Source organism: Apaloderma vittatum, unplaced genomic scaffold (genome assembly GCF_000703405.1).
Source record: "Apaloderma vittatum isolate BGI_N311 unplaced genomic scaffold, ASM70340v1 scaffold18953, whole genome shotgun sequence".
NCBI lineage: Eukaryota > Metazoa > Chordata > Aves > Trogoniformes > Trogonidae > Apaloderma > Apaloderma vittatum.
The window spans coordinates 12,459-31,262 of NW_009708916.1; the positions used below are offsets into that span (position 1 = coordinate 12,459).

Here is an 18,804-nt window from a genome sequence, read left to right on the forward strand (position 1 = left end):
CTACCATTTGGGAGGTGAGGGTTTTGTCTTTGCTTGCTTTGATTTCCACTCTTGTACTTTGAATCTTCTGTCCCAAAATTAATTCTGCTGATGAGGAGCTAACAGGGAAGAAGTCTGATCAAGTAGGGATGGGCTTGAAGTTTAGTTTCCTGATGTGTTGCAGACCCATTTGCACGATTTGGAACATACTATTTAAACCTACCTGTGCCTCTGTTACTCCAGCTGTAAACTGGACCTAATCCTGCCTGTTGCACCCACAGGTTAATGAATGACAAACAATATAGATATATGCAAAGTAAAAACTTCATTCTTCATTATAATTTATAGTGGTGATATTAGGCTAAAAGGACACTAAACAGAGCATCTACTACATGATAAAAATGCTACAGCTAATATTCATTATACTTATCAGCCAGGAATAAATAGTTTAAAGCTAGCTTGATAATTAATTGTAGAGATTGATGTTACTCACCCATAGTGATGACTGTGGGCAGCTCTTTTTTGCTCAGCCTTGAGGAGGAACCTTGAGGGGCAACCCTACTCAAGGAAGAAATATCTGAACACACTGTGTGGGAGGTAATTTAGAGTGCCTTCTGTTCAAAAATGGGACTAGGTTTTTATAGTATGAAGTGACTGTCAGTCACTTGTTGCAAAGCCAAATATCGTAGCTCAGCAAGACACTATTTATCATTCTTATAGTCCTCTTTACTGAAAGATCTAGTCCCACATCCTGCCCTCTAACATTTCTTGGGGTTGCTGAATCAGGCTAATCCTCAGTGTCCTTCCACACCAGGGGCTGTGTGGCCTCCCGTAAAGCCTGGTAATTTCCACCAGATAGTTCATGCAAGTAGGGCAAAGTTCAAGGCTTCACCCCCAGCTAGGCAGAGGTCCTACTGCACTGCCTCCTATCTTGGGCATCTTGTAAGGTCTAGTTTGTGCTCCGAGATCTATATACAGCATACTGCATACAGACAAAATATTAACACACACTCCAGCTTTCTCGTTCTTTTTCTTCTTACTTTAGAAGTAGTGTTCCTTGGAGTATGCTCTATCTGAAATTGCTGATAATTTTTCTGTCAAATCAATGTGACATTAAAACAGAACTGCAATTTCAGTTCTTTGCAATTCAAAAATTAAAGCAGAAAAGCGACGTGTTATGCAGAATCAAACAAGTACATGCTAAGATAATGAATAAACCAACGAAACTGATACAAACTGCTAGCTTCAGTGAGAGCAATATCCCAGCACTTCTGTGTTCAGAAGAATTTCTTTATGTCTTCAGCAACAGATGAACTGATGATGGGTTTGTGCAAATGTTGGCATAATCTTTTTCAAATTCCGTATTACCTTGAACGTGTGTTTTGTCAGCCTTATCTGCATTATTGAAGAGTTACATCTTCATGAAATAAATTTAGTTCTTCCATGGAAGTATCAAACTCTTTTTCCAAATAAAAAGCTCCACCCTTTTGTTTTTTTTGTTCTTGCTGTTAATGGTGGAATCTGTTCATACAGAAACATATACATTTGGTACTAAGCTGACTTTGTTAGAGTATTTTAGTTACAAATAGTAATTAAACAGTCTTTTTATCACTATAATCTTCAGGAATTAAACTGAACCACAGGCAACCCTTCCTGTCTGCCATGTGCCACTATCTCAGCTGCTCAAAATTTTTCAGTCATCAGGATATAATCTCCTTATTTTCATTTGTAGACAAAAATATTGTTCCTGGTGAGAAGACCAAGGCAATGGTTCTTCATGTGGATGCCCTCACATCCAAGGTGTACGTTTCTCTTCGGGAGCAACTGTTAAAACAAAGAACCAAGCAAGTATGTGTTCAGTTTTTCAATTTACATGTTTCTCTTCTAACAAACTTTAGGTGATTAATGAATTTTGAGGAGGAAGGGTTTGTTTCCTCTTTTAGAACTGTGAGAAATAGAGTGGAGGGGAATCAGCAGAAGAAGTCACAGTCTATCTTTATTTCTGTCTAGTGGCTCACAGAGAACTCCCAGCACTCTGCCATCGTGCAGCACATAGCAGAAGAATTTGCCATCGTGTCTTTGGAAAAAAGCCAGCTGGCAGCTATCCCCATAGCATCTCACTTCAATGACACCTTCCGCTTTGACTCAGAAAAACTGAAGGTGGGACAAACAATCTCTGCAACCTTAAAAACAGTGAAGGTGAATGTCTGCGGAGTCTTGTTAGCACTACAAGGCTCAGTGAAGAAGAATGTTTTTGTAAGGGTCCGGAATGAATCTGAAACAGCTTTAGAAGACATGCTTCCTACTGTGAAACACTCGCTTTCCCTGGGGGATGTTGTTACTGGTACTGTTAAATCTGTCAAACCAACCCATGTCACAGTTGCTATTGATGACAAGCTGACAGGTTCAATCCATGCGTCCCGAATTCTGGATGAAGTGCCCATAGGCTCTTTTCCAACATATACTCTGAAAGCTGGACAGAAGGTGACTGCTCGAGTCATTGGAGGCAGAGATGTGAATACTCACAGGTGGGAAAACATGCACATAATATTACTTCTGTGGGAATGCAAGGGGCGAAACAGTTACTCAGTTCAGATGATCTAGGCTGTTCTCACTGTCAACAGATGCTGTTACAGCTACCCTTGCTTGGAGTAGTTGAGGCCTGAGGAAATCATCTACTATATTCTGACCCAGGTCCAGAGCTAATCTCTTTATCTGTGTCACTGTATTTATCATGAGTATAGATTGCAACGAAAAAAAGTTTTCTGAACTCTTAAGGTCCAGTAGAAGTCTTAAATACAAGCAGGATTTGGCTCCATGGGCTAATTTACTTGACTATTTTGTGTACCTAAACTGTCACTGAAATAGTACTAGGAAGAGCTGAAACTGGAATGCTTTGGTAGTTTTAGATGGCTTACACCTGCTTAATCATGAGAAACTTTGGTGCTTTTGCTGTTCTTTAGGTACCTGCCCATCACTCATCCGCACTTCACCCAGACTGTTCCAGAGCTCAGCATTCGACCAAGGTAAATTCTGGTCTCAGTGCTGTCTGCAGATGCTTCACAGACCTTATATCCCTATAGGTTCCATCTCTTGTTCGTTCTGTTTGTGAAGGAGCTGGCCATGAGCCAGGACCTCTGCATTTATGCACTGTGGCAAGGCCTCTTACTCCCTCTTTCACACTAACTTGAGTCTGAGAGCTATGTTAAACCTCATAGTGCTCTTTTAGCACTTAATTTGCTTTGAATGTCCTTTTGGTTTCAGGTTCTGTCAGTCTGGACTCTGGCATGTCTGTTCATGTCAGAAGGATTCCTTCTTAAGCCCAAGGAAGAATTAATTCCCTGCAGAAGGATGCAGCTGGGGTGGGGATGAGGGCAAATGTCACAAAGGCATTGTTGCAGTAGTACTGTCTCACCATAAACTGCTGGGTCCTGTCTTCATCATTAGGACCAAAACTATCTTAATGAATGTCCTCTTTGTTTGCAAACAGCGAAATAGAAGGGAAAGTCACAGCAATGCTGACTCTTGAAGAAGAGAATGCCCTCAAGAAACCTGGACTCTACAGTGTTGGACAGACAGTCACCTGTTTTGTGAAAAAGGTGAGGTCAGTCTTCCTAAGAATTGTTCTGGGGGAGACAGTAAGTGGGGATGACCTCAGGGGCCATAGTTCAGACCTAAGCACTGATGCTACTGTGGCCCATACAAAGGGCAGTGTCTTGCGGAGAGAGTAGTAGCAGGAAGTCATATTTTCTATACTTGACGGAGTTGAGCTGACTCATCCTCTTTGACGTGACTGTTGCCAGCAGATGCTCCCACCCTGCATTCTAGCAAAATGGCCTTTGAGGAATTGCACATGCCACCAGCACACTGCTGATCCCCTGTGTGCACTTGCCTGCGAACCAGAGCAGTGTTAGGCTTGTAAGAGTAGAAGTCAAATAACCATTATTGCTTGGTGCAAGAGCCAAGGCTGAAGTAGTTCTTTCTAGCCTTAAAAATTAGTGAATCCATCTGGGAAGGGGTTTTTCCCAAGGTCTCATGCTATCTTCTTTGGTTATTTGATGTCTTCTCAGTATAACATCCTCAAAAACTGGCTGGAGGTAGAAGTCACCCCTGACATTCGAGGAAGAGTTCCTCATCTGCTGTTGTCTCTTAACACCAAGGTAAGAGGCCGTTACAGGTAGGCTGCACGTTTTTTTTTTCCCATGCACATGGCTGCAAGTAATGATGGCAGACACTTCTGATATCTATGTGAACTCATAATCCAGTGATCTGGCCTTTAGGAATCACTGTCTCTCACTGACATGCAAATGCTATGCCTGTAGGTAGTTTGGCTCAGGATAGCAGAGCCAGTGAGTCAATGCTGAGCTATCAGTCAAATGTACACAGCAAAGGTATGTATAGAAAGTGTAAAGCTTCGCAGGAGACACACCAGTCAGAGTTGTACAAAGTGCGTTTTCTGCTAATAATTGGAACTCTTTCTTTTCTTTCAGGTCTTAAAACATCCAGAAAAGAGCTTCAAAAATGGCCAGGCAATAACAGCTACAGTGACTGGAACAGACGTCACCAAAACAAACCTCTGCTTGTCACTCACAGGTATAGTTGAGCCTTAACAGCAAAACCCCTCCACATATGATGCTTTACTCAGAGGTGGGCTTGCACCGACCCCACAGGTGAAGCTGTTTACACTCTAGAGCCAAGCTGTACCTCCCTGTGGTGTCCCAGAGCTAACCCCTGGGACCCTAACCCAGATGTAGCAGCATGCAAGGCAAGAGAGGTCAGACTTTAGACCAAAGAATAACTTTCCTCCTGTCTCAGACCAAAGCCGTGAAGCCCTTATGAACATGTTCCCTGCTGATCTCAGGTGTGCGGTCATACATTTTTCACTTATTCTGGATCCTGGAACTGTGCAACTAGGGAACCTTGCCTGGGCTACTAAAGCAACATTGCTGTGAACTGAGAGAGTGCATAGACTGCACCTTACCAAAAGTTGGTGGGTTTGCTATGTGACTAGGCAACTAAAATCAGCTTCACTGACTCATTGCTGTTGTTACTTTGGTTGCATACTTTGGGAGTATTATGAAGCCCTCCTGTGCTTTTTCCAGGAATTCAGTCACTGGAGCAGGGTACCATCACTGTAGGCATGGTAAAAAAGATGACTCCACACATTGGTTTGACCATTGCACTGCCAGGTGGGAAGACTGGCAAAGCCAGCATCTTTCACCTGAATGACACATACACAGAGAATCCTCTGGGTGACTTCAAAGTTGGCAAGATTGTGAGGTCAGTAATTCTTTTTGTTTCTCATCCTCAAGCTGCAAGGCTTAGAAAGATCACCCTTTGGTAGGCTTTTTGCTGCTGTAAGATGATGCCAGACCTGTAAGATTCTGTCTGTATAGCTAAGAAGTAATGCTGATTTTTGACCTTGTATGTGTTTGGGTGAAAGTCTTGTATTTTCCATGTGTGAAGAAGCCCTTTCTCAGCTGTATTCTTGGACCGTGTTTTGAGAGTAGGTACTCTCTCAGCTAAGGTGCTGATGGAACTGAGGAAAGGCAGTTATCCCAGCTCTGCTTTGGTTCTGTGGGCTGTCGGCCAAGTCATTTGTAATGCACAGTTGCATTTCTCTATCTCACAGATTTGTTGGAACTGCTGGAGAGTGCAATAGGCCATGTGATTCAGTTGTAACAATCTTTAAGTCTTTTGTACTAGCAATCTGACTGGGTAAAGCAAGTAGATTTGTTTCAAAGAGGCTTTAGCTGGTTTCAGGAACTGTTGTGTTGTACTGGTTGATGTTAGACAGCAGGTGCTCCAAGGGCCAGAGTGGTTTGTTTCCTCTAGAGTTTCTGCTAGTGCAAATACCTATTTTCTACCTGTGGCTTTTTTTTAACAGGTAAAAAACCCTTTCTTTTCTCCCTTTGCTCTGCCATGCAGGTGTTACATCCTCTTCAATAAGAATGGCAAAATCCAGTTATCTCTCCGGCAATCCCGGTATGTATCATCCCGTCAGTCTGCTGATCTCCTAGTAGCGAAGAAGAGGGTAGTGAAAGACAGTAACTTGGTTTGGGTGGATCAGTTTTTTTCCTAAAGAAGGAGACTTGTTCCTACTTCAGAAAGATTTTCTTGTGTATAGGCAAATGTGGAGGTGTCAGACACTTAATGTAGAGCTGATAAAATGGGTTCGGATTTCTGTTTTTCACAGTTTCTGTACTTGACTTACCTTTTTTGTTTATTTCTTTGGGAAGAAAGTTCCACCATTGACTTTGCAATAGAAACATGTTACTTTTCGATGTTTGGCTGCATTTTAACTGTTGATTAAATAGCATACTTGCTCCTAAATGTCTCGTGAGAATGAAACTCTCACTTTGTCTTCTCTGTGAAATAAAAATGCATAAATCATGTGCAATGAAATATCTTAGAAATAAGTGGGGGAAAACTCCAAGCCAATGCTGTACAGAATTTTAGAGAGCATTTTACTGTGCTCATTTTCTTAGCGTCAGAAGCAGCCAGGCTGATGTGTTCTGTTTGGCTTTGTTTACAGCAGCATGTCTGTTCCCTAATGCTATGTATAGCTTGGCAGAGATGCAGCTAATCCATTAGTAAATTTGAATAAACTGAAGGGTGTCTCTAATCTGGTGTGTTTTTCAGAAAGTACTAGCTGTTGTTAATACTAATGTGTTTTTTTGATATATACAGAGCAGAATGTGGATTATTCAGATGAATGCTTTAACTCCTAACCACCTTTTTCTTTTAGGCTAAATCCAAAGAGCAACAGCAAAGTGGAGGATGTTGAAATAACATGTATTAAGGATGTTAAAAAAGGCCAACTAGTGAGAGGCTATGTCAAATCAGTAACTCAGTCAGGTGTATTCTTTGGGTAAGTAGCATAAGAATTACTTTCTGGGAAATGAGGGGTCTCAGAGAACTTACTTTGAATGTACTATTCTGGAACCTTGTTTGGGAGTGATCTCTGCCATAATGCGATGTGACGAAATAGTTTTCCTCCTGGGAATAAAGGTGTCACTGCTGCTTTCTTGAGCCTATGAAATAAAAGTAGAAAAAAGTGTGATACTGTATAACACTGGTGATGCCACACATAGTCACTGCACATTTTTTTTCTTTTTTCCCCACTATTTTTTGTTTTTCTCCTCTTCTCAGCTTGTCCCCCTCTCTTCATGGACGAATCCTGTTCCACAATGTTTCCCCTTACTTTGTACAGAAACATTCCTTATATGAAAAGTACCTGCCTGAAGGAAAGCTGCTCACTGCCAAGGTGCTTAGGTAGGTACAATGTTTTTTAAAAGGGGCCATGAGTTAGTAGAAAGGGGATGGTAGAGGAGGTGAGGGTGGAAGAGGAAAGATAAAAGCCATGAAGATCTGAAAGAATTTCGTATCCTTACAGTCATGGTAAATGCTCTAGTTTTCTATTTTTTTTTTTCTCTTATCTCTACTGCTCCTGGCAACACACCACAGTGTAAGTGAAAAAGGAAAGCATATTGAGCTCTCTCTCCTGCCCGAGGACACTGGAATGCCATGCATCTTGCCTGAATCCCTAGGCCTACCACGATATGATGCGGAGGAAGAGAAGAGAAAGGCAGGTGATACGGAAAAGAGAGAAGAGCTTAAGATGAAGGCAAAACGGAGAAGAGGAAACTCTGAAAGCGAGCAGGTATGGATGTGATTGCACAGGACATGGTAAAAGACTTGGCCCAAATAGTGGAGGGTCTATGAAGAAGCACTAGGATCAGGCTGAGGAATTACACAAAAAAGGAAAAAAAAGACTAAATTGCATTGGAGATTAGCAAAGACCTGAAACTATCCAATTTGGGTAGGGGTTAACTGAATTGGAAGCCCATTTGTGTTGCCTGTGTGGCCCACCCTGTTGGACTTAGCACCATATGGAGGTGAGCATGGATTTATTCTCTGTTATGTGAGAGGATAGTGGAGGATGCTGTGTCAGGGCACCACCCTCTCTCTGCTGTTGCACTCTTGACTTCGTGATCCGAATGGCCTTTAAGATTCATCCCAGTTGTTGCCCTTCACCATCCACTCATTTCCTCTTGTTGCAGGAAGCAAAGCCAAAAAAAAGGAAGATCTGCCCAACAGATGAAAATGACAGTGGAATTGAGGTATATTACCGGGAGGAGGAGGATGATGACCAGGAGGAAGAGGCAGCTGAAAGGAAACCTAAGGTGAGAAGTTTGGAGGAGAGCCTGAGCCTGAAATGACTTTCCAGCCCTATTGAAATGTGTTGATTTTAACTTGGATGACAGTAAGTATCATTGCTGCAGATAGGAGTGAGACAGATTGGTGTTTACGTCATCTGAAAAGGGCTTGAGATGGATTAAGTTTAAATTACAGCAAAGATGACCAAAGTTTAATGTTTTTTTTCATGGGCTGTTTGCAAATGTGTGAAGCCAATAGTACTAACCAGAGAGAAACTGTGAGCAAACAGCACCTGTCGGATCTCAGTATAAAAATATCAAATTAAAGCCCAGGGCATTCCCTGTGTTCCTCCAAACAGATAAAGAAACCTGGTGAAGCTCCCAGGCTGCGGGTTTCCATGAGCTTCACCTGGGATGAGGACATGAATGCAATGGACACAGCTGTGCTGAATCAGAAGGAAGAGAGCTCAGAGAGTGAGGAGGAGGAGGATCCGCAGTCGAAGGTACTGTGTGCTGCAGGAGACACCACGGGGTGGCTGTAATGTGGTGTCTCAGTATTTACATCACTGTCTGCCCCACAGCAAAGCCTTTTAACCCAAGGGAACATCTCTGACCGCTAATACAGAAATTCCTTAGCTACTCTGACCACTGGGCTTAGGAGCATGAGGTGTGAACTGCATGTGAAAGCGTGGGGTGTGTGTACTGTTTTCCCCCTCTCTTAATTTGCTTCATGTTTTCCTGCAAAAAAACTGCCTAGCCATGGACATACTGAGGTATGGCTGGCCCTGCCAGCTTTTCCTTAGTTCCCTTTTTGCTCTTTCAGATGAAGAAACAAACAAAGAAGGAGAAGGAGCTAGAGAAGCAGAAGAAGGAGAAGGAGCTCTGCAAATTAGAGGCAGCTCTGATGGACCCCAGTCGACAGCCGCAGTCAGCAGATGATTTTGACCGTCTAGTGCTGAGCAGTCCCAACAGCTCCATTCTCTGGCTACAGTACATGGCTTTCCACCTCCAGGCTACTGAGATTGAGAAGGCCAGAGCTGTGGCAGAGAGAGCCCTTAAAACAATCTGCTTCAGGTAATAACTGGCCTCTGCCTTTCTTTGCCCCTGGAGTAGTTGTGGCGGGAGAAGAGCCCTGGTAGTGTCATCAGTATGTGTGTGTGTGTAGCGGCAGAGTCTGTTTCAGTGAGTTCAAAAGAGTTAAGTGGTGGCAGCACCAGCTCGCACTTTCAAGGTCTGGCCTGAATCACCACAGCTCGCCTGCAGCTGCCTTGCTGCTGCTCACGAGTGCAGGAACTGTGCAAGGTGTTACTGAGCCCAAAGACATACTTCTGAGCAGTCAGAAGGGGTTGGAAGAGTGATGTTGTCCTTAAAACAAGAAACAAACTGAAGCTCTTGTCACCTTTTCCATAGGGCTCTACCTTTGTTGTGTTAAATTATCTCTACAGCATGATTAAGTTTATTGTGCTTCCTTGAATCATCCTTGTGGTCTTTAATTACAAACAACAGTGATCAAAATTTGTAGTGTGAAACAACCGCTGTGCTCTATTCCAAAAGTGGTGTTTCAGTGAGCAGTACTCCCCCTTCCTTTGTCCTGGAGGCACGCTACAAGTCAGTGAGTTTTTGTAGGGTGGTTTGCAAAAAGCTAATGGAGACTGGTAAAAGCCTAAATACTCTTGTTCACATCTGCCTTAAGGGAAGAACAGGAGAAGCTGAACGTCTGGGTAGCTCTGCTGAACTTGGAGAACATGTATGGTTCTGAGGAGACATTGATGAAGGTGTTCGAGAGAGCTGTTCAGTACAATGAACCTCTGAAAGTATTCCAGCATCTGTGTGATATCTATGCCAATTCTGAGAAGTACAAGGTAAGACCGTTGGAAGCAGGTTCCAGGCACATAACCCATTCAGTCATGCCAGTAAACTACTGATGCTAGCTGTATAAGCTTCCAGATGTCAAATGGTAGGCCTGTCCTGTTGCTAACTGGGATTAATAGTTATGGTTGAAAGTAGACAAGGAGCTATTGTTTTGGAGATATCTGGGCCAAGAGTAAGAGGTTTAAAGCTGTAAGACTTCATTATGAATCTGTGTTCTCACTCAACTCTGTCCTTCCAGCAAGCAGAAGAACTGTACCACACAATGCTGAAGCGTTTCCGTCAGGAGAAATCTGTGTGGCTGAAATATGCGTCTTTCCTCCTGAAGCAAGGCCAGACTGAGGCTACACACAGGCTTTTGGAGCGTGCTCTCAAGGCTTTGGCCACCAAAGAACGTAAGCACTCTCTTGCTCATTCTTGGTGTGGACCATGTGCTGACAGGTCTGCAGCTGATGGACTGCTCTGATATCTCTGCCTGTGACGTCTTTAATAAGTGAAAGCTGCCACCAGTTGGTGCTGCCTATGACTCTCAGGAGAGGGGAAATTTCAACCTGGCTGTCAATGATAAATCCTCCTGTAATAAAATTTGCTGTGATGGGCAAAAACAGCACTCAAAGCAAAGATGACTTTTTGAATATTACAGTCCTTTAGAAAAGTTCAGTCAGGTTTGTGGGGCTGCCCATGGATACTGCAAGATGCATTTTGAATGTAGGATTAAACTTCTGTTTCCTGCAGAGAACTGAAGTAGGAAGTGAACTGTGACCCTTCTTTCTCCCACTCTGATCCCACCTTGGTCCCACTTTACAACAGAATCTTTTGACTCTGGGTAGAGATGATGCTGTCTGTGCCTGCCTCTGTTCTGTGTAGTTTTCACATGTGTTTGCTCATAGGGAAGAGAGGTTGTTGTGATACCCTAACATGTCCTTACTTGTTCCAGATGTGGATGTCATCTCAAGGTTTGCACAGCTCGAGTTCCGTTTTGGGGACTCAGAACACGCTAAGGCCCTCTTTGAGAGCACCCTCAGCAGCTATCCCAAGAGGACAGACATCTGGTCCATCTACATGGACATCATGATCAAACATGGCAGCCAGAAGGAAGTACGGTGAGTTGTGCTACGGCAGGCTGCAAAGAGGCAGGGTACAGTACTTGGAGCAACTCCTGAAAAGAGCAGAGGTACCCTGCAGCATAAGGTTGTAGAGGATCTTCCCAGAGCACAAGCAAAAGAGAATTTTTATCATCTAGAGAAAGAAAACTGAGGTGTGTGGATGTGCTCACCTTTGCCAGGACTGAGGAGACTCCAAGGAGATTGATAGGGCAGAGGGGGACTGATTTGTAACAAGTGGCCTGCATGATAGAACCTAGAGGACTTGCACTGAGGTTCATCTGGCCCTCTGGAGGGATTGCCTTGTATCTGAAGGGTGAGATCAAGCCCTTGTGTATCTTGTAACATAAAAATGGAGAAACTTTTTTATTCTCGTTTTCTTTTCTTTTCTGGTAATTGACAACAGGAAGTCCAGCTTCCTGCACTACGGATCCAGCCACATCCACTTAATGAATGCAGGCTTAGATACTAGGCCTTAGTTTAAGTTGACCAGCAGCCTTAGTGTTCTGCAAGCAAATAGAAGGCTTATACTTTAAGGTTTTCGCCAGCTGGTTCTTCAAGCACCAGCACGTTGCAGCAGGTTGAATGTCTACCCTGACTTTCTGCTCTTTGTTCAGAAAGACAGGATACAGGGCTTGTGTTGAGTGCTGTAGCTAACATAATGATCTGAATCACTTTGGTTTCTTGCAGGGACATCTTTGAGAGGGTCATACACCTGAGCTTGGCACCAAAGAAGATGAAATTCTTCTTTAAACGCTACCTGGATTATGAGAAGAAGTTTGGTACAACAGAAAGTGTCCTGGCTGTTAAAAGAGCAGCACTTGAGTACGTGGAGACCAAGAGCTCCCTTGCTGTTGCCTAAGTATGGTGCAAGTAAAAGCAGAGAGACTCAGTTCTCCATGCAGTACGAGAACTGAGAGGTATGGAGTTCTGCTCTGAGTGTCCATGGACAGTGAGTTTCTGGAGAGTATTGGTCTATGACCAAACCAAACTGGAAGGAACAAGCAAAGTAAAAGATTTGATAAATGTTTTCAGCTTTGTCGAGATGTTACAAATAACCCTACTCCGTTGACGACTTTGAAGACATCTTTTTAAATATAGACTGTTTTATAATCAATACAAACATCAGCCATACCTATTCTACTTTCCTGGGGAAACGGTGCAGTTACGCACCACTCTTTTTCAGTACAGCAATATCTTATAAATTGAACACAGAATTGTGACATAGTTGAGGTTGGAAGGGACCTCTGGGGATCGTCTGGTTCAAACCCCTGCTAAGAGCTGGGGTCAGCTAGGCTAGGTTGCTCAGGAGCCCATCCAATTTGAGTTTGATTTCTGCAAGGATAGAGGGACCACAACCTCTGTGGGCAGCCTGTTCCAGTGTTTCACCACAGTAAAAATGTGTATTCTTGTATTTAAATGGAATTGTATTTCAATTTGTGCCCATTTCCTGTTGTCCTGACACTGACCACTACTAAGAAGAGCCTGGTTCCACTTTTTAATATCCTTCTGACAGATATTTATTTATACATCTGGATAAGATCCACCTTGAGCTTTGTCCTCAGGCTGAGCAGCTGCATCGCTCTCAACCTCTCCTTGTATGATGGATACTTCAGTCCCATGATAATTTTCCTGTCCCTCTACTGGACTTCCTGTATCTCTCCTGTACTGGGGAGCCCAGTACTTGACACATCACCCCAGATGTCTCCCCACTGCAGCAGAGAGTTGTGAGACCTCTCTTGACGTGCTGGTAATGCTACTTCTAATGCAGCCCAGGATGCTGAAAAGATGTAAGCATTTGACGTCTACAGTATCCAGTTGTGATGAATCCTCTGATTGCAACCATCTGTCGTAACAAGTTGCCAGGGATTAATGACAGGACAAATACTGATTTTCAGCAGTTATCTCAAGAGAAATCGGTGAAGTTGAGGCAAAAATTATTCTTTCTGTGCTGGGAAAAAAAATCATCCCAGTCTTCTGCTTGGAAAAAGCCAGGTATCTTGGGTGCTTACATTGACTCTGTCATTGCTGTTGGTGCCTTATGATCCATATTTTTCTAACCCTTCAGTAAGGTGTGAATGTGATCATCCTCATGTTTTACAGATGAAGAACTGAAGGCAAGGGAAAAAGCAGGATACACAAAGAGCTGTGATTATCCAATGTAGATACTAGTGAGCGAGTGCCCAACTTTGAAATACCAGACTTGAAGAGTCTTATTCATTGTAGGTACTCTGAATTCAAAACCCAAGATCTGCAGGACCCAGCTCTTCTGCTTCTGTGTATGCCCAGTGTTGGCAAGGCTGAACAATTCAGCATTTAATTCATTCCCAATTCTGTTGGGATGCAGAAACAGGTAGTTTTGTTTCTTGCCCCCAGGGAGAGCAGCGTACTATGCTCAGTTTTTGCTTAATGCTCTTCTAGAGGAGGAGGCTGCTTGCAACATCCAGTAGCAGCTGCTGCAACAATGGTGGGATTTTTTTAATAAATTAGTTACATAATAGAATATGTAAATAAGTGTTGCAGTAGAAACCATGATCCCTTTGAGGTATTCTTGCTTCTTGACTACTGGGCTGATTATAGTCTCTACTGTAGTCAGCAGGGAAAATGAAATGCTGTGTGTAGTTCTCCATACTGGAGGAGCCTGGTTTGAACCCATCCTGCTGCTGGGAAGTGTGGCCTAACTGGAACCTGTAGGCTGCTCTGTGATGGGGTTGTTTTGAGCTGCTGAAGGAAAAGCAGAGTGTGAGCCCACAGCCTGAGTGATCTGGCATGCCAGGAAGATGGGCAGCTCAACTTCCCTCTTGGTGTTCTGGTAAAAAGCCTAGCCTGGTTGCTTTTGCTGGTGCGTAAAGTCACGTGGGTTGACGTTCCTCACCTCAGCATCGTCACTGGGGGAGGATGAGCATGAGCGACAGGGACAGCACGGTTATTTGTGTGGGTGCTGCTAGGCTACGAGGACAAGAAGCCCTGTGGGTTGACGTTCCTCACCTCAGCATCGTCGCTGGGGGAGGATGAGCATGAGTGACAGGGACAGCACGGTTATTTGTGCGGGTGCTGCTAGGCTACGAGGACAAGAAGCCCAAGGCTGTCTCATGGGGGCCATGCTCAGAGTAGCAGAGGAGAGGAAGAAAAAAAAAATCTGTACAATTGCGAACAAGTATGTCTGAATTTGGTGGCTTGCTCTACTCCTTACTGTCAGCTGTCAACTCAACCAAGCCTCTCCAACAAGAAGGAGGGAAAACAAGAGTAGTTGGACAAGCCATTAGCCCATCCTAGCACATGGAAAATGGAGAGAAATGAGGTAAACAGAGCAAAATCTGATTTGTGCTTGTGGGTTATTAGGATAAACAAATCCATTCCCAAGCATTATGTGTCTTGCTTCTTTCCTTCAAAATAGGGAAAGGGAGGAAGAAGGAGCAGGAGCGGAGGTGGCTGAAAGGAGCAACTCGAGCTATCAAGGAGGAAGGCAAAGGAAGCAGAGGAAGTAAGAGGAATGCTGCTTTGTTTCAGCAAGTTGCCTTCCATCTGCTAACCTGCGTGTGGGGGTGGCATGCGTGTCTGCATGTTCGCACTCAAGGGCCAATGAGGAAAAATGCAAATGAACTCTTTAATCTCAAGTTAATGCAATTCAGTTTAGCTAGCATCTAATCATTCGTGCAGATTAGTTGATGGTGAGGCTGGGAGCCAAGCCTTCCCACAAATGCAAGGCAAATCTGTAGAGAAGCTGAACAGGAATCCTGGGATGCCTCGCCCATTAAGCTGTGTTCCAGACTCTTTATGCAAGGGAATACCCTCCAGCCCTTTCTTTCAAGGGGCCGTGTTTGTAAAATGTTTCTAAATACATTTTCTATCTTTTGCTGTAATTGCATAGCCTGATGTACAAGATTTTTACTACTCACTCAGGAATAACAAAAAGCAGTGCACCTAACCTGTAATATATGGTAATACTTAAAACTTCACATTCTGGGGTCATCTGGGTAGGAGAGGATCTGAATGTTTAATAGAAAGAAAAATAACTTCCCCGTCCTTTAGTTCAAAGAGAATGTTAAATTATGCCTTTTGTGCCCCCCGCAAAAAAAACACCTCAGAAGGCAATGAAAAGTAAGTCTCATTTAATAATTTATTTTACATCTCCTTGAGTGTAAGCCCCTCTGAGGTCTGTAGGTTTGAGTCATTTTTTTTGAACAATTTAAGGCTTTTTGGTAAACGACACAGTGTGGAAGAAAGTTGTACCTATAAAGAAATAGCACAAGTAGGAAAAACAAATTTCGTTGTCCTGCCAACTCTTGAAACAGTATTGAGTACATAAGGGCAGTCCCTCAGGAGAAGAGGGATTGAGCAGTGTCTGAAGAGCAGCCTTGAAGCCATAGTCAACATAGCATCATGCTGAGGGCAGTAATTTTACACCTTTCGGGCGTTGCTTTCTCAAGAGCATGACCAAGTACAAAAAGGATGTTCTGCTGCAGGCACTATTTCAGGCACTGGGAAGTTTAAGAAAATTCAGTGGTAGAAGGGCTGCTTCTCCCATCCTGCTCCTACCGTCCTTTGTCACTCCAGGGCTGCAGTCCCAGTACAGTAGATAGGTGCATGCAAGTGGTCTTTTGGCTGGCAAATTTTTCATTCCCTTTCCCTTTAATGCAGCTAACTACAATTACATAGTTTATACACTGTATATGTGTGTATATATACATATATGTGAAACTAATTCTGGTTGAAGTCTTGCTGTAACTCACAACCCAAACAAGCGTGACTCGTGGGGTGGCTGATGAGAAATGCAATGAGCTGCAGACAGTGGTGTGGCTCACTGTGGGTACTGCTTCCTCTCAGCCTCCACCGAGTCACTTTGCCTGAAAGCTGTTCTTCTGATGGCATCATCTTCTGGGTTTATAAACTCATAGTTGTGACCATTTGGGATCATTAGAGATTGCCAGGCACTTCAGTAAGAAAAAAGGGAGTTCGGTGTCTTACCTAAATTCCAACTTGATAATTACAGAGTGTCTTTCTGAATACCGGGAATATCGGCGATTCCTCCTGCCTTAGTCTCAGTTATTCTGTGTGCTGCTTTATTACTTATTACTGACCCATTCCTTCACAAGTACTTGCCACAGGAATTTACTTACTGCTTCCCTCTTTTCCCTGCACTCCAGGACCTGCCTGTGTAACAGAAAAATACCAATGTGTAAGAAGATACCAATGTCAATAAAACAAGTAGGTGTGTGGGATGGCAGGGCCTAACCCTGCCATGGGGGATACAAGTAGGGCTGCAGGAGTCACAGTGAGAAATGTTGTTTGCACCTCTTGCTCCCCAAGGCCTCCAGCGGTGCATCAGACAGCAGGGTGCACTGGCAGCCCAGAGGCAAGATGTGCATTTGCTTTTTGCTCCCCTTGTGTCTCTGGGAGCAGCAATGAGATGGTTGACTCTGAGGGAGGGCTTCCCCACCTCAGTGTATTGTTTGTCAGTCTCCACCTTGAGGCTGTTGATCCCTATTTAACAGCCAAGAGAAGTAATCCTGCTGGGAGGAATTATTCCCAGTGAATTCCTCAGGTGTGCACCAATACTGGTAGGCCTGCCAGGCAGTCTGGAGAACTGCTGTCAATCCCTGTCTGTCTTAAGAAGCCAAAAAAAGCATTTCGTGGCCTTCTGGGCTTGGGCCATTCCCTTCCACCCCTTTGGCCCATTTGTGGAGCCGGCTGTAGAGGGGGAAGCCCTTGTTCTCCCGGTAGATGTAGACACCTGTAATGGCATTCCACTGAGGGCTTGGCTGGACACCCTCCACTGGAAACTCCTGCACTAGCTCCTTCTCCTCCTTGTCCAGCGCCACGAAGCCGAAGAATTGTTTCACATTCTTGGCTGCTAGGATCCTGGAATGGACCTCAAAGACCTTGTCTTCTTTGGAGCGGTATTGGGCCCAGTAAGCCTCCTGCCGGTAGCTCAGTGGTGAGCAGCAATGCTTCAGGCACTTGGTAAGGAAAACCAGGACTGCAACGATGCCAATAAGCAGCCAGCCAAAGAGCTGAGAGAGAAGAGAGAGGCTGTGTTAGGACATGGTAAGGTGGTCTTACCACTCTGTGTGGCTTTCTCCCCAGCATGCCTACCTGGGACTCATATCTCAGCCTCCGTGTCACCTCATCCCTGAACTTGGTGAGGTTAGCTGGCACGTCTTTACAGGGGAACCTGGCCAGTACCTCGGCCCCATGATCGGCTGGGAACTTGTCCAGAGAGGATGGCTTGACAAACTCGCTGAGGGCACAGATATAAGCCTCTCCGCGCAGCAGCGAGATGACCGACCAGGTGATGGGTGCCACAGCTGCCCGGCCCATAATGGAACCAAAGAGGAGAAAGGTGGCAGCAGCAGAGAAGTTCTTGATGCCCCGCTTGTGGCACTCGGCCACCAGGTTCCAGGTGTGGTTGTTCCAGATGACACCAATGAGAAAGAGGGCCAGGGCTGGGACTCCGATGGCAGCCAGCCCGTAGATGTAGTTGCGGGCAGGGGAGCAGGGGCAGTTGAAGGCAACGACTGAGAAGAGCTCCTCGCTCCCCACTGTGCCCAGGGCCACCAAACCATTGAAGATCATCACGTCTTTGCTCTTGAAGAACAAGGAGAGGAATCGGAAGTTCTCAGCGACGAGAGCGGCCATCTCTTCCTGGAGCTGAGAGGAGGCGTGTGCTGCAGCAGAGAGCTGTGCTGGCCCACCTCACAGTACTGAGGGACACGCTAATAGGAGGTGAAAGGGCCCTGGGCCAGCTGATGTGCAAGGGGCTGCTGCAGGAGCACGACACCTTCACTGCTGTCCCTTTCTCCTGCCTGGTGCCCCAGCCTCTGGAGCTGATTGCTGATACCAGGAGCCAAAGAGGTATTCAGCCTAAGCAATGTGTGAAACCTCAGCCATTTCAGTTTCCCACTATGCTCTCCAAAAGCGTCTCTACGGCAACGATTACCAACAGGACAGCTGTTTGTGCCTCCATCATTTGCGCATTTGTTGTCCTTCCTTCTCTTTGGTCTTAGTCACCTCCCGCAGAAGCAATTACTGTTAGCGTTGCTGCTGGACACTCGATGATCTCCTAAGCCTGCAACGAAGAAGGACGCTGTGTTACTGGGGAAACTGGACAGGAGCACTGGGGCTGGGATGCGTCCCCAGTCCTGTGGCTGACTCACATTAGCACAGGTGCACGTGGCATGTGTGTGCTGGTGCCACGCTGCCTTGAATGTGCTGTGTGTGGCTTTTGCCTTACTCTGTAGACCTGATGGGTTTATAGCAATAGGTAAAGGTGTGTCAGAGAGGCAGCAAAAGGTGCTGTGAGATGGCCTAGCAGGTCTGGGGGAGAGAGATGTAGCATGGGAGGACCAGGCAGGAGCAGTTGCCACTGACAGGGGTGAGGGGATGCTCAGGGACTGTTGCTACCAGGAAGAGAAGTTACCTTCTGGCTGCTTACTTTGATGACCCAGGATACAAACACCAAATGCTGATAGAGCTCAATCAGCAATTATGTAGGAGTTTTTGCTAGGATTAGGTGTGGCAGGATGATCTTCTCCCCCACAGCTGGCTATCCTGGCCCACAGTCTTGGCTCAGCTTCTAAGAGCTGGCCTGAAATTGAGCCCCTTGACCTGCATGCCTTAGTGCCAGAGATGCATTTCATTGCCCTTTGGTGTGGCTTCCCCCAGCCCCTTCTCCCAGTCCAACACCGGTTATA

The 18,804-nt window shown here is 44.9% G+C and overlaps 2 protein-coding genes across 2 annotated transcripts in view; one reads left to right on the plus strand and one right to left on the minus strand.

Moving 5' to 3' along the window:
• The window catches only part of PDCD11 (programmed cell death 11), a 23,746-nt gene extending 11,519 nt beyond the window's left edge, over positions 1-12,227 (plus strand). Inside the window, 19 exon segments of the mRNA XM_009866736.1 lie at positions 1-14; positions 1,712-1,827; positions 1,990-2,507; positions 2,943-3,005; positions 3,470-3,578; positions 4,050-4,139; positions 4,470-4,572; positions 5,082-5,259; positions 5,908-5,964; positions 6,728-6,850; positions 7,132-7,254; positions 7,447-7,642; positions 8,043-8,165; positions 8,498-8,641; positions 8,962-9,212; positions 9,832-10,000; positions 10,249-10,402; positions 10,945-11,110; positions 11,801-12,227. The exon segment at positions 1-14 is cut by the window's left edge and continues 29 nt beyond it. Coding sequence (XP_009865038.1) covers positions 1-14; positions 1,712-1,827; positions 1,990-2,507; positions 2,943-3,005; positions 3,470-3,578; positions 4,050-4,139; positions 4,470-4,572; positions 5,082-5,259; positions 5,908-5,964; positions 6,728-6,850; positions 7,132-7,254; positions 7,447-7,642; positions 8,043-8,165; positions 8,498-8,641; positions 8,962-9,212; positions 9,832-10,000; positions 10,249-10,402; positions 10,945-11,110; positions 11,801-11,972 — 2,869 coding nt within the window. The 3' untranslated portion in view covers positions 11,973-12,227.
• A 4,492-nt stretch (positions 12,228-16,719) lies between these two features.
• On the minus strand, positions 16,720-17,749 carry CALHM2 (calcium homeostasis modulator 2). The gene is made up of 2 exons (XM_009866737.1): positions 17,207-17,749; positions 16,720-17,124 (listed from the first exon to the last, which is right to left on the minus strand). Exons 1-2 carry the CDS (start codon positions 17,747-17,749, stop codon positions 16,720-16,722), a joined length of 948 nt encoding a protein of 315 aa, XP_009865039.1.
• Positions 17,750-18,804: the final 1,055 nt, after the last annotated feature.